The sequence below is a fragment of the Carassius carassius genome, chromosome 11, assembly GCF_963082965.1.
Source record: "Carassius carassius chromosome 11, fCarCar2.1, whole genome shotgun sequence".
In the NCBI taxonomy this organism is placed as follows: domain Eukaryota; kingdom Metazoa; phylum Chordata; class Actinopteri; order Cypriniformes; family Cyprinidae; genus Carassius; species Carassius carassius.
Window position 1 is genome coordinate 4,634,354 of NC_081765.1, and position 15,919 is coordinate 4,650,272.

Below are 15,919 nucleotides of genomic sequence, written 5' to 3' on the forward strand. Positions count from 1 at the left end.
CTGTATTATGAAGATGATCGAAAGTCTTATGATTAGGAACGCTTCCGATCAGTAAACGACGACAGAATTTCAATTTTTAAGTGAACTGTCCATTGAATGTTGTTGTTTCGTGTCTGAATGTATCCCTATGTTACTGTGGTATATTATGCTAATTACATGATACTGGAATTTTAGACAAAAAAAAATATAGTTTTGCTCTGCGTGTTGAAAGTGTAGCTTCTAGCTTGTCTCCAGCGCTTGTGACAACTAGCCCCGGTGTGTTTGTGCGCTGTGTGGGCGGCAGCAGCATCACTCAGAGTCAGACTCAAACTCGCTCGCTCTCAGTGAAGTCACATCTGCTCATGGTCAGGTGCATGCGGCCGATGCGATCTGTGATTTTACTCCATGATTTCACCGAAGATGGTCGCGGCACACACCTCCAGCCACCCGTCCACCTCTGCTGAGTGGATCATCTGTCTGGATAAGAGGTACATCGTTTACCCTCAACAAACTTCATTCGTCTGTCCTAATGTTGTTGTTCAGCAGTCTTTTACACATCAGTGCCTCATGGAAAAGACATCCCAATCACTCTTGATTTGTTAAACACTGTCAGAGTATAAGTTTGATGTCAAGAATGTCAAATGCACTGGTCAGTGAGATTTATATAGGCTACTGCATGTGTTTCATTCACAGTGCGACAGATTTCAGATGACACATTCAATGCAAGCTTGACGTCTTTCGCTGCTTTCGTTGTGAATGTAGTACTTGTGAACTAAAGTGTATTGAGTGGAGCTTGTAAAGGGTTGTTTGTCACCTGGAGGAGGTCACCAGTGCTGCAGTGCTTACCGCAGATGCACGAAGACACACTTTCTGCTGTGGAGGGCTTCAGCAACCCAGAACAAACTTAAAGGAATAGTTCCCCCCAAAATGAGAATCCGTTCTTCATTCACCCTCAGGTCCTATTAAACCCATGTGCTTCTTAAGTTGAGCACAAAACAAGTTTAGCAGAATGTCCGGGGTGCTTTTTCATACAGCTAAATGCATGTAGACTAGATGGTTAAAGGAAAAAGGCTGATAAATAATGAAATCAATTTTTTTTGTTAGTTTTTTTTTGGTCTTTGATGATTATTACTATTATTATTTAGAAACGTTGAACTGAAGCAAGAATTTAATGTGAATACAAAGGTACTAGCGTTAACAGCGTTATTGGGAGAACGAACTACAATCCCATGAGGCATTGCGAATGACATCAAATTAAAAACAACAGATAAAAATAAAAACACATATTGATTTAAAGTTGATTTAAACTTGTGCACTTGAAATTGAAGAAATGACTTGTGTAGACTTCTTTAATTATACATTTATGGTGCTGATTTCAATTTTTTGTGGCAGCTGCTGGTCTTTTGATTCCATAATTTGGAAAGACACAAGGGTTAATGATGAGTCTATGGACTCTGGCCATGATAGCCTAGATACAGGACACCTAGGACATATCCAGCATTTTAAAGCAGTTAACAAACATTACAGGCTCATGATCAAGCATGGAGCAGAGATTTGTGTGTAATGTGTTTATGACATACTCTAATGCGCTCCGACCTGCTCTTCCTGCAGTGAATGTCTCCATCTCGCTGTAGATCAATATTTACACACCTAAAGCAGATGGGCACAGGTCTGTTGAAAAGAGTAAATGTGCCAGTACTCTTCCCTCCTAGTTCCCATCTTTATCTAATTTCACCTGACATTGTTTGGATGGAGAGATAGATGCATAACAGCAATGTCCAGACGTCTTGAGTGGAGCTGTATTTGATTTTCACTGCACTTGTTTCCCCTCTGGCTCGTATGAAAACATAGCGATTGCTGCTTCAAAATGCAAATATTATTGATGTAACTGATGTAAATGCTCCAAGTCTAACCCCCTGAAGCTAGGAGGTTGTTCATATCATTAACCCTTTAGTACTTGCTATGGAGGGAATGTGTGGTTTTGATGAAAACCTTTGGGTTAATCATGTTGGTCACGCTGACAGTGTTTTTCAGGTTTTGATATAGAACTGTTTGCATAGTAAATGGATTTTTAATCCCTGTTAAACACTCTGAGACACATAGGCACATGATCACATATTGTTTGCACAGGTGTGTCTGACCCTTAAGTGGACATGTGCAGCTAAGAGGGAAGACCATTAGCTTAGACTTAGACTTAGACGAAATCACTGACTGCTGGGTGCATATTTCACTCAAAACAGGAAAAGGAAGGGCACACATTGTTGTAATTTTAATCTTTATCATTGGAAACAAAATAGGATTTGCGAGGTTGATATGCTGAACTAATTCCAAAGCTATTGCTAGATATGTGGATAGTAAACGTTCTGGCTGTAAACGACTGATCATGTTGTTATAATTTTCTGAGTGAAACCTAGAGATACGTTCACAAACTTGTGCCTCTTTAGTTTGCAAGACATGTTAAGACTGCAGTGTTTTGCTTGACTTGCTCTGTGTAAAGTGTTAATTAGCCGTTACTGTCAATATCCCATTACTCCACACTGCTTAAACCTTAAAGATTCATGCGTGATCGATCTCAGTGCCATTCTGCTTGGCCACAGCTGTTTCATTAGAGAGTACCTGCATTGTATTGGCTCTCTAGATATCAGCATTGGTCATCTAAATCCTTTATCGTTTTACCACTATGTCACATTATTGTTACTACTGTTAAACCATGTTAAATTTGTATGGGATCACCTTCAAGCCTTTCAAAAATCTGTATTAAATGAGCATATATCAATGGAGGTATATTTGAACAAAAATGCTTTTATGTAAATAAAAGCAAAGCTTAGATAATATGCAAAACACATTACTTTATTTGTCTACAAATAGCTGCATAGATACTGAGTAGCTTTTGCCCTGAGCCATAGATATATAAAAATAAAACATTCCCACAAAATGTGCTATATATATATATATATATATATATATATTCTGCAATCATACACTATAGAAATAATGAAAAGCACATTTTTCTTAAGGCATGCCTTTAGCTCTGTTGTACCCAAAGTGTTTTAAATGGACTAGATCCACCATTGTGCAAAACTCTATAAGCAAATAAATGAAAAGGCATGTGAATGAGCAAATAATGTCATTTTAATTTTCGAGTCAGCTATTGCTGTACTTTGTCTTGTATGTGTGTATGCAGACCAGAGGAGCGTTCAGGGGAGGATGTGGACATCATCTTGGCCCGTCTGAAAGGTGTGAAGGCCTTTGAGAAGTTCCACCCTGCTCTACATCAGCAGATCTGTCTGTGTGGCTTCTACGAGTGTTTGGAGAAAGGCATCACATGTGAGGCAAACACACACACACGGGATGAAACCATTGTTTGTTGACAGAATTTCCTCACACAAGGTGGCATTGTGACTGAGTTTGGTGTTAGATTATGAGTTTTAAATAGTGCGCTACTTTCTGTGTGTGTTTGTTAGTGTACAGGCAGGGTGACATCGGGACTAACTGGTACACCGTCCTGTCCGGCTCTCTAGATGTCAAAGTCTCAGAAACAGCAAACCATCAGGTATGTTATCACTTCAGTCATGTTTTTAAATACTAGAGAAGAGCTCACCCTCTATCAGAACTATCGAAGAAATGAAAATATTAACATCATTTTAGCCCTGTAGTATATACTCACTGCTTCATAGCATATGTAGTATGTACTGTGTGCTATATACAGTTGCAAATCTCAACTGTTTGTCTGTTTGTACCCTTGCAAAATTATTATAAGGTTAGATAATGTATCGGCATATAGTATAATCGCATAAAGAGCTAATTATACCAAATAAATCTCAACTGTATTTGAATATATTTAATGTGTATTGTGTAAAGCACTATATAAATGAATCTGACTTGATAAAAGAACACACAGTACACATGCTCACACATTCACTATAGTTCATCAGGGACAAACAGTTATGTAAATTTTAATTTACATATGTTATTGCACCACATTAACAGGTCTTACTTAAAATGAGTTATATGTACAAGACAATTATGAGAGGAGATTGAGCACTCCCATCTATAAAGTTGAAATAGTGTCACTGCGATAGCAGGCTAAATTCTGTTCAGGTTGCTGAATGTCCCTCATTTGTTGTGTCACTCTGGTCTTTAGCAGACGCTTTTTTTTTGTTCTTTGTGCTTGTGCCGTGAGCAAACACTACTAAGATAAAAAAAGTCTGAACTGGAACCAGAATCACTTAACTGCTTATGATCATATGCTCACAGTGGACGTTTTATTTTGAGTGCAGTTGCTTAATATAGACCGCAGCAGAAAACTAGAGCAACTCCTATCAGAGCTGCGTCTTACATTACAAGCCTTTGGGACAAATGAGCTGACCTCTGTCTTTCCCTGTGTGTGTTGAGTGAAATTGCCTCTGTCCTTGAGAAAGGCCTGGATCTAAGAGGAAGCACAGCAGTCTCTCAATCAGAAACCTCTCAGATGACCGGTTTGAAAGAGTTTGCTCTGACCTGTGTTCCTCTTCATGTTAGGATGCTGTCACCATCTGTACACTGGGCATCGGCACAGCTTTCGGGGAGTCTATTCTGGACAACACGCCGCGGCACGCCACCATCGTCACCCGGGAGTTCAGTGAACTACTGCGGATTGAGCAGAAGGACTTCAGGAGCCTGTGGCAGGTGTGATATTTCTTTTAAGAAAATACTGAGAATACACACATGTCACCTGTATGAATAATCATGTTTGAAGTTTTTAGGTACAGTATCTGCTTTGTGAGTTTATTGTGCAAATTAGGCAATTAGAAACTGGAAACTGGAGTTATGCTGAAATAAACTAGAATTATTAATAATCAGATTACAACCCTTATGATAAGTACACTTCAGCATACTTTTGAAAAGAGTACTTAATACACTTTAATACACTTTAAAAGAATATACTTAAGTTCTTATATTACTATACTTAAGTTCTTAGCTTATATTAAATGCTAGTATATAAATATATATAAAATCTTAAATTTAATATCAAATAACACACTACAGTTAAAACTTCAATCAAGTACTTTACACATTTTAGTATGTTAGTCAACTCTTCAAAATAAGTGGACTTCTTTTTATGAAGGTAAATCAGTAGCACAACTTGAGAGGTTGAAGATCTGATTTTGAGAACTTGTCATATTAATATTTGTATTTGTAAGTTAAAATTTACACTTACAGCTCTGATGTGAAAAGCTGAATCTTTCAATTTGCACACACAGACAATGATCAAAACACCCGTGTTTTGAATTGGAAGTTGTAGAATAATAGATACAAATGTGTAGAATGACATTCACACAAAGAAAATGACATACACACATGTTTACGACATATTTACTTTTGCACTTTACTTCAGTTTCGCTGCACAACGTCAAGTCGGCACTTACAACCTCTCAGATCTGGAAGTACAAGTTCAAATCCTAGCGCTCTGACTTTTGCTACTCTTTTTGCGGTATCCTGTTGCAAAACTCACTTGTGCACTTGTATATGCAGATGTGAGAGAGCAGAGCTGGGGGCGGGGCTTTGGTGCGAATGAAGACATTTTATTGGTCGATGCCCGACCAATGAACAACGCCAATTGTTTTCACTGAATATCCTTAGCTTTGACAGGATTTTAAGACACTTTGCCATTCAGGTATTATCTAGTAGACAAATAATGCAACATATTTTATATGTATATCCCACTGCATATCACTCTACCAGAGTTGCAATATAGTGCTGTTTTTATTATTTTTATGTTTCGTAAAAATAATTTTAACTTCTTCATTGGGTTAAATTCCTAATTTGTTTGTCAGTAATGAACCTTTTTAAATGCAACATTATTATTATTATTATTATTTTTTATAAAAATCGAGTGTTTAATAATGTCTAAATTTACATTAAACAGCAAAACCTAAAAAATAAGCACTTATGACCAGAAATACTGTTTTGAACAACTAGTAGAGCTAAATACATGTATTTATTAAACATCAACAAGGCCATCTAGTGTTTAAGCAATGGAATTGCATATGAATATTATCTTTCTGGCCACCAAATTACTCTAATTTAAAGCGTGCCTCTTTGCACAGGAATTTAAACCTAAATACTGCAGTTATTGTAGTATAAATAATAACCATATTAGAAAATGTTATATTTCAAATGGTCATTCATGGATCATAATTATTGCGCATATTATTTAGTACCATGATCTCTTCAAATTAACTAAACAGGACTGAGTTAACATGTAGTACAGTTATTTTATTGGTTAAAAGTTACACTTACTTGTTTAGTCACATTTTAACTGCCAAGGAGGAGTATGAGAACATAATGCTGTTCCATTCTCCAGTATAAAATGCTATTGTAACTAGGGCTGCAACTAACGGTTATTTTGATAATCGATTAATCTGTCGATTATTTTTACGATTAATCGATTAATCGGTTTATGTACTTATATTTTAGTTTTTCCCATTCCCCCCCCCCCAAGTAAATTATTAATAAATGGTCTTTATCCTTCAGCATAGATTTTTAAGAGATTTTAACCATTTTGCACTGTCATATCCTCATCAAAAATATACCTGGAGTTGTTTTGCTGTGTTAGTAATCTTTTGTCGAACTCTTCTGCAATCAGAACACTGACCCATACTCATATTGAAATTTCACAAGGAGATTTCAAATAATGTTTTCACCATGGCAGTCCTTAGAGCTCCTAAAGTAGTTTAACATCCCGAACAAAGCTTATTAAGGAATCTTTCAGAACATATTTTCATTAAGAATAAGGATAAAACAATAAAATTGCAGTGCATTGTATTTTATTATTTACTGGAAAACCGCTTTATAGCTTTTGCTGTGAAATTGTAAACAATCCTTCGGAAAAAGTGCCAATGGCATGAAACCTGAATGGAGCTCAGTTTAAAGTAAAATCCATCAGAAGGTTGTCCAGAAAAAAAAATTGGACACACACAAAAAGCCTGCTGTGTGAAAAAGAGCAGTGAATACTTTTCAGATATCATTTCAAATATCTTTAAACATTTACCTCTCTCATTCAGTCATAATTAGGCTGCACGACTGAATTTTGAACTGGTAAACGACAAACTGATCACAGAACATGTTCGTAAAGCTTTAAATGTTAACTGTTAAAAAGCAATGTTATCAGCTTTTACGACTAAACATTTGCAAACAACATTGTACTGGAGAATCTGCACAAATGAAAGTCTTAGGGGCTGTTCACATATCGCGCCTAAAAACGCGTGGAAAATGCTAGGCGCACCGCTTTCTCCTTCTTTCCAAAGCGCTCGGGCAGAAGCGCCCCTGAGGCGTCTGCCTTTGCTAAGCAACCATGACGTGCTCTCTGCTTGAAGACGCGGAAATTTCAGCAAAGGATAAATGGATTTGCAGCTCAAAAAAATCGCTTGCAGTAGCTCTGCTACTAAATTTATTTCAAAATGGAAATCCATATACAACTATGATCAGCTGTTCCTTTCATCTTGACTGAGCTTTTAAAGTTGTTACGGGAAAGGATGAAGCTGATTGGTTAGTTCTTGTCACATGACCCGCGGTGCGCTTGCCGCATTCTGAAAAGTTGAAATGTTTTTAACTCGATGCGGTGCGGTGTTGGAAATAACGAACTTGAGCGCGCAAAAGACGCGATATGTGAACGTCCCCTTAAACAGTTCAGTAGTGCAGAGTTTACAGGTTACTCTTCTTTTTTGAAGGCTCAAAGTAAAGCACTCCCACATCATCACGCTGAATGCTGCAGAGACGCTGTTCGGGAAGCACGTGACATAAAACGAGGCCAGCTATTGGCTATTCGCTACTTCTCCTGCTGTACTGGCTGAGTAAAACCTCTGGTGGCTCATTACTGCCACACTTTGGTCACCGCAGATTTGAAATATGCACGAAATGAGCCGTTTACGGCTAATAAAAGTTATTTAGCAACGAATCGATGACTAAATTAGTTGACAGCTATTTTAATAATCGATTTTAATCGATTAAATCGATTCGTTGTTTCAGCTCTAATTGTAACGCATAGTCATTAGTCAACAGTCAACGTAGTTATCCATGTATAATCAATGCACTTTAAGTGTTACAAATTAGAAATCGCTGCAAATATAATGAAACTGCTGTCTGTCCCAATTAATACATTTCAACAAAACGTCTAGTTTAGTACTATTGATAGCTCCATGAACCACGTGACCACGTGGCGGTGAGATCAAAGCATGCTCTGGTTCAGCGAGTTTACTCTGTAATATGCAGTGGGATATACATATAAAATATGTTGCATTATTTGTCTACTAGATAATACCTGAATGGCAAAATTAATGCAGTGTCTTAAAATCCTGTCAAAGCTAAGGATATTCAGTGAAAACAATTGGCGTTGTTCATTGGTCGGGCATCGACCAATAAAATGTCTTCATTCGCACCAAAGCCCCGCCCCCAGCTCTGCTCTCTCACATCTGCATATACAAGTGCACAAGTGAGTTTTGCAACAGGATACCGCAAAAAGAGTAGCAAAAGTCAGAGCGCTAGGATTTGAACTTGTACTTCCAGATCTGAGAGGTTGTAAGTGCCGCCTTGACGTTGTGCAGCGAAACTGAAGTAAAGTGCAAAAGTAAATATGTCGTAAACATGTGTGTATGTCATTTTCTTTGTGTGAATGTCATTCTACACATTTGTATCTATTAATCTACAACTTCCAATTCAAAACACGGGTGTTTTGATCATTGTCTGTGTGTGCAAATTGAAAGATTCAGCTTTTCACATCAGAGCTGTGAGTGTAAATTTTAACTTACAAATACAAATATTAATATGACAAGTTCTCACAATCAGATCTTCAACCTCTCGAGTTTTGCTACTGATTTACCTTCATATCTTTTAAACATGATTTATGATTATCCAGACAATTATTTAAAATATAGTTAAAAGTATTAGTGTTACACTAACAAGTGTGTTAAGACACAGTCATAAAAATGTACACTTGAGTAGCATTTGATTTCATTAATATTATATTGTCTGCAAGTATGGTACACTGTGCCAGTTGGGTGGGTCTGAGTATTTTAGCTGTGTTATCATCAGAAGCCAGCAGGAGGCGGTGGAGGTGTAAGAAATGTCCTGTTCTGTGCTCTTAAAATGTTGTCATCATCCTCTAGTTCAGTGGTTCTCAGCCAGGGGCCAGAAGTCAGGAGCCAATCCCTCAGCACACTTCCAAGGGGGCTCAAGATGGTTTAAAACAGCCTTAAAATAAGATAAAAGAGCTAAACATAAAGATGTCTTATGCCTTCCTCACGAGCCACTGGAAAATGTACATTCATAGGCCACAAAGAACTCTGAAGAACATTATTAAGAATTATTTAAATTGACTTTTATTAAATTAATATAATTACGTTTTATTATACTGGAACTGGAAGCCAGATTTATCATTACCACAGCATTACTAAAAATATTTGTGGGTACATGGCTTTGAATGATGAATGTCTTCAATAATGGATGGCGTTGCAGTCAAAAGGGATTGAGAAACACATCTTTGGTGTGACACTATAAATAAATAATTTCTGTATCGTTCATGTTGAGAGTTGGGAGATCTTAAGCATGTTAAACTCCATTCCCAGCACTCATACTGAATTTTCTATCACTTATTTCTTCAAAAACACAATAGATAAAAATGCTCTTTTTGTCCTTTTCTATCTTTGGCAAAAAAGACAGGGCCGTGAGTTTATTTCCATCTTAGTCTTTCATTCCCTCGTTTTGTACTTTCTGGCCTTTGGGCAATCAGAAATACTGGGCCTGATGGGAAGCTTTTACTGGAGCAGGTCAGAGAAGGACAAAGCAGCCTGGAGCTACACCAGAATGAGAGGAAGACAGGGAAAACAGGAGAGAGAAACAATAGAGGAAAGGAAGGAGAAGGTTGAGGAAAGATATCAGAGACAGAGTTTCCCCTGAGAGGGGCTGCACCTCTGCTGAGTGTGTGTGTGTGTGTGTGTGTGTGTGTGTGTGTGTGTGTGAGTGAGGAGCACGCTGGGGTACCGAGAGGATTCGCAAAAGTTCTCTGCTGTATCTGATATAAATCTAAGGTGATGTCTTATCTCATTTCTGTTTCTGGATGGATGCATTCATAGTCTTGTGCTAATTTTCTGTTATGAAGAAAGTATTTATGGTTGTTTTGATGTGGTGAGTAGTGCTTATATGAGAATTAGTCCAGAGCAAGTCAGTGTAGTGTAAAGATTGTGTGCATTTGTTTATCTGAAAGACAGAATAGGGTCAGATTTTATAAGGTCAAATTCTCACTATAAACTGTCTATTAACTTTGTTTTAGTAAACTAATTTTTTTGCTGCTTATTAATAGCTAGTAAGGTGGTTGTTAAGTTTAGGTGTTGGGTAGGATTAAGGGATCTAAAATATGATCATGCAAACAAGGCGTTAATATGCGCTTTATAAGTACTAATTAAACGGCCAATATGCTAGTAAAAAGCATGCTAATAAGCAGCTGGTTAACAGTGAGAATTAGTGTCTAAACTAGTGTTACCCAAAATAGACAGGTTTTATGAACGTGCCTTTGGTCAGTCTCAGTTTCATTACATTGTTGTTTTTATTTGTGTTGGACACTATTCGGCTCTGTATTGAGATTTTGCAGCAGTGTCCCTTTATAAACAACATTGCTGAATGTACTGAAATCAAATGTGGTATTGTGGTTTGAATAGTTATTTGAGTACAGCTGATATACGCTCAGAGTCACACATTTTCACCTGAGTTGTAAAAGTGAAGGTTTGTGTTAATTGAATCTTCACTGGTCAGTCATGCTGTGCTGTGCTGATGTGATAATGTTGATTTGATTGAAACATGTCTGCGTGAACAGATCCTGAACAGAACAGTGAAGTTCAAATGCTGTCTGATTGCCTCTGCTGGAGTGAAGCATCATGGTGTTGTATCATATAGACAGGTCTTTGTACGGTCACTTTAGTTCTGGCATGGTATGTGAAGCTTAACTTATGATCGATCACAACTCCTAGGTTTCTGGCTGTCCTGGATGGATTGTGGTTGACGAACCTAGCTGTATAGAGAAGTTGTGATGAAGTTCTGGGTTGGCTGAGACCACAAGCAGTTCTGTCTTAGCAAGGTTGAGTTGAAGATGATGGTAATGAATATTTACCTTCAGATCATCTGGTTGGAATGATAAATACAATTTAGTGTCATAGGAAAAGACATTTTTCTGAATGACTGATGCTAAAAATGACATGTAAATAGAGAAAGTGGTCTAAGCACTGAGCCCTGAGGAACCCCAGCAACAAGTTGTGACTTGGAAACCTCACCCCTCCAATATATACTGAAGTACCTACCTGAGAGGTAAGACTTGAGGGTGGACATGGGGATCTGGTGGTTAACTGTGTCAAAAGGAGCAGACAGATCCAGCAAGAAGAGTACTGAGGATTTGGAAGCTGTTGATAATGTGCTTGAGCGCAGGTATTGTCATGATTCTGCCTTCTTGTCTCTGATTTTCCTTGGTCTTGAGGCAGGATCATGACAGGCCCATGTTTTATGTGCAAGCACATGGCCATTTGTTTGGGCCATGTGCTTGCGTTGTCTTATCACCTTACCCCGCCCCCTTGTCATCATATTGTAATCATTAGATTGTTGCTTTCACCTGTGTCACCTGTTCCTGATTAGTTTGCTCCCCATTTAATCCCCTCATGTTCTCTGTCCTGGGTCGGTACATTGTCTAACATTGCGTGTTAATCAATGTGAGAGCTGTCCGTGAGTAAATCTATTGAAAGTCTTGTCTAAGTAGAAGTTTGATCCTGTTTTTGTTATAGTGTAGTTTGTCAAGTGTTAGTCTATTTTGTCTTCTCTCGTCAGTCTTGCCCTTGTTTTGCCCCCTCGTGGGCTTTGTTTTTCCTGTTATTTGTACAATAAACTTTGTTGCTGTGACTACTGTCTGCAATTGGGTTCATCTCCTGCATCTTCATAACGGGTATATCTGAAGAGGAAATGGACTGAAGGGTATGAGTGGAGATAGGATCAAGTGGACAGGTAGTAGAAGGATGGGAAAGGATAGTCAGTTAATTCTATAGATTACCTTAGAAGGATTAATACTTTACCTCCAGACTTGCAATTTGTGATTTCAATGTAGCGCTTTCTTGATTGATTTATGGCAGACTTTAAGTTGTTTTACATTTATGTAGAGTCAGCTTACTTTAACCAAAATAGCAAATGACTGCTCAACTGCTTTCTGACTCCTTTCCGTTTTACAATTATAGACTTGTTCATAACTCTGCTGGGAAATAGACATGTGTATGGGTTTGTGTGTCTTTGTAGTGTAATGCTGGGTCACTGGGTGGGTTGTACAGAGAGCTGACTAACAGGAAACCAGAGAAACACTTTTGTGTCTGTATTTGTCTGCGCACTTATGTGTGTTTAGGGGATTTGGGATGGGCAGGATGACCATGTTTCCATCCCACCCGTACCAGCTTACACACAACCATTATGACTGCATATACACAAACATATGAGCAAGTTTCTGGAATGTGATTTTGAGCTTTTTAAATATTTGAAATCAACAGCTGTACATGCTGCCAGCATTGATTATTATGGCAAGTGGAACTCACAGATTTGGTTTCCAAAACACTCTAATTGTGAATTTTCACCAGTAGGACTTAAATGGATAGTTCACCCCAAAAATGAAAATTCTGTCATTTACTGATCCTTTTACTCACCCAAACCTGAGTTTCTTTCTTCTGTGAAACTCAAAAAGAAGATATTTTGAAGGATGTCAATAACCAAAAAGTTTTGTTTCCATTGACTTACGTTGTCCACGGAGTGGCAGTCAAATGCAAAAATGTGTAGTTACAGCATTCTTGAAAATATCATCTTTTGTCATACAGGTTTGGAGTGACATGAAGTGAGTAAATGACAATTCTTTTTTTTTTTAAATTTTGGATAAACTGCCCCATTAAGAAGGTTAGATCAGCAATATCCTGCACCAAAGCATAAAATTACTCTAATTTTCAGAGATTTTGGAACCATGCCGAGTTTAAATACTGGATTCTCTGAAAGACTACAGCCAGTATATTTCACTGTTAAAATTAATATAATGTTGAATCCTAATTTGTAATGATAATGTAAAAATTCTACAGTAAAAACCTTATTCTGCAAATAAAAGAATCCCCTTACTTTGTATATGGTGAAAAACTGTAATAGTGGAAAAGCTGCTTGTGATGAACTTTGATTTATCTTTTTTTTTAACCACCTGTGTTTTAATGTGGATATAAGTATTTTATAAAGGTATATATATTTACATATATTTTTGATATTTTGCCTGATACTAATTATAGAATAAATAGTTTATTTATTAATGCAGCATCTCCAATTTATATTTATTTCCATTTATAATTATCATTAATTATCAATATAATTAAGTAATAAATAGTACCTGGTGTTCCTGTTTTGACTGCTCATTGGCATTTCGAGGAAACTATATTCATAGATAAAAGACAGCTTTGGCAGGAAGCAGCAGCACCTGTAAGTAACTCATTTCTATTTCAAAGCCTGAAGCTCTGCACTGGGTAATTGTGATGTTTGCTTGAATGACAGTTGTCTCTTTTAAAGCAGCATGTCTCTGTGCCTGTATAGAGGGACAGCTGGCCTTTAATCTGAGACAAACAGATCCTATCACTGCACAGAGCTCTGCCTGTCTCTGAATTAAACCCAACTGCAGACACCGTGTGTCTTTAGGAACTGATCAAAAACAGTGTGGCTTTGCTGCTGTACTATTTCTATCCAAGGTCTTTGACTGGTTGCAGGTGGGTTATTTCACCCCAAAATATCCTCCTGAAACTTTTGAGATCCAAATAAAGCAGTTTGTGTGTCAGTGTTTTGTTGTCAGTTGACATTGTTGAAAGTGTCTGGAAGGGCTGTTAATGTGACCCAGGACTAGTGAAGAACAAAAAGATTAAATCTATGAATTGAGCACATGCGTTGGGTGTCATTAAAAAACAATGAGCAGTATTTTTATAGCTTGATTTTTATTTTATTTTTTCCAAGTTACATGCATGAACTTTTGAAAGTGTATTATGAAAAAAATACATGAATTAACCCTTGTGCATTGTTCAAATGCACTACCCTTTCGAGTTGTTCGGGATTTAAACATCCACTCAATTAAACTGCTGTAAAAATATATCAGATTCAGAACTTCACTCCTGATCAAAACTACCAAATGTTAAAAGAAATCCAAGATTTTAACTCTTTAATTGCCAAGTTCATAAATGATGTCACTGGTTTGGGGGAAAAAACACAGAAAATGACTTATTTTCAATATAAAAGTAATTGTGGCTGGATTTTTTTTTTTTACTTTTTATAACAGTCTTGGGCATGTCAAAGATTAGTAGCAACATTAGCTTTGATGCATTTTTAGTTTTTGTGCAGCATTAGATTTTAATTTTTTCTCCCTCATTTACTGTTCGTGGCTGTTTTTGCCCCATTGACTTCCATTATAACGACATTTTTTGATTGCAAAGCCATGACACCATGTAATCATGCATTCTTGATTGTTTGTGGTTTTCCCTTTTGGGAATAGGTAAAATTTGTTATTTTTACAGTTGATCACTAGGTGGGACCATTAACCCTTTAGATAGGCCTGTGCAAAAAAAGCTTCCACACTGAAATGGCTTTCTTTCTCTGATGTCATTTTGTCGGACGGCTTAACCACACATGCTGGTGGATTCTGTAAAATTAAATTTGGATTATGTAAATGTCGTTTTATATTGTGACCAATAGGTGGCTTCACAGCATCGTGCCAAAGACGTTCTATTTTTGCATTATTGACACTGTTTTCCTAATGAATGTTGTTCAGTTGCTTTGACGCAATGTATTTTGTTTAAAGCGCTATATAAATAAAGGTGACATTGACATTGACATTGACGTTCTTTTATGCATTCGTAAAATACAGCTACGAATTTCAAAATAGCTAACAACCAAAATGATCAACATGGGAAAATTTGCTACATTTCAACTCGGTATGCCACACCGAACCAGACCAGTCACATCAACCCCGAAATTTTGCAGAGTTATAGAGCTCATTTTAACGATCCAAATGCAAAGTGTAAAGTGCATGGTGCAGGTGCACTCAGGGCGTGTCCAAATCCACTTCTGCTATTTTAACGACGTAATTGGTGAGTAATGGGTGTAACATTCAATAAACCAGAGTGTCATCTCCCATTCTCTTTTAAGAGCGAGATGCGCTTGCGCCAGGGCAGATCGCTATTTACATGGCAGAATTTGTTGGCGTAAAAGCTGAACGCTTCTCAAGCAAAGAAACTGATCTACTCGTGCGCGAAGTTAAAACGCGCGCACAGATCATCTTCGGGACAAGCAGGAATCCACCAAAGCTCCGCGCGATGAGTCAGTTAATATATATGTATGTATATATATATATATATATATATATATATATATATATATATATGTGTGTGTGTGTGTGTATGTGTGTGTGTGTGTTGGCACGATTGTTCAATTAATTAGCCAATTTCATTCGTCATTATAAGTAGTAATAGGCTGAATTGTAAATAGGTAGCCTGATTCTTATACACGCTATGACTATCCATCATTACATTTTTTTACACAATAATATTCTTTTACACTGTAATCCTTTTGTTTTTAATATTTGGCATGTTTGTGTCATGCGCATCCCTGTGTGTAATAAACAAAGTCATTGCGCACTATGGACCCGCCCAGGGGCACATTTTCTACCAACACACTCTTTAAATGACAAAAAATATTGCGCCATTGACTTTAGACTTTAGACCAGGTTTGAGATGGACTATGGCGCAGTCTGTTTTCAGCTTCTTAAAATGTGCCAGAGCACACCTCTTTTTTAGACCAGCACGCCCATGGGCGCACAAATGGGCGCAAATGCATTTGCTAATTGAACCACGTGGCACTGGATGGGAAAATG

General features: G+C 37.4%; 1 protein-coding gene across 6 annotated transcripts in view; it reads left to right on the forward strand.

Moving 5' to 3' along the window:
• Positions 1 to 345: 345 nt before the first annotated feature.
• LOC132152649 (rap guanine nucleotide exchange factor 4-like) overlaps positions 346 to 15,919 on the forward strand; it is a 75,527-nt gene continuing 59,953 nt past the window's right edge. For 5 of the 6 annotated variants that reach the window (XR_009436558.1, XM_059561424.1, XM_059561426.1 and 2 more), the window contains exons 1-4: positions 346 to 467; positions 3,164 to 3,306; positions 3,444 to 3,532; positions 4,501 to 4,647. Coding sequence is in view for 4 of the 6 variants with exons in the window: in XM_059561424.1 (XP_059417407.1) it covers positions 385 to 467; positions 3,164 to 3,306; positions 3,444 to 3,532; positions 4,501 to 4,647 (462 nt within the window). In the remaining 2 variants the exon portion in view is untranslated. Of the gene's footprint in view, positions 468 to 3,163; positions 3,307 to 3,443; positions 3,533 to 4,500; positions 4,648 to 9,982; positions 10,047 to 15,919 lie in introns of those variants that run through there. The other variant, XM_059561429.1, reaches the window with a different exon arrangement.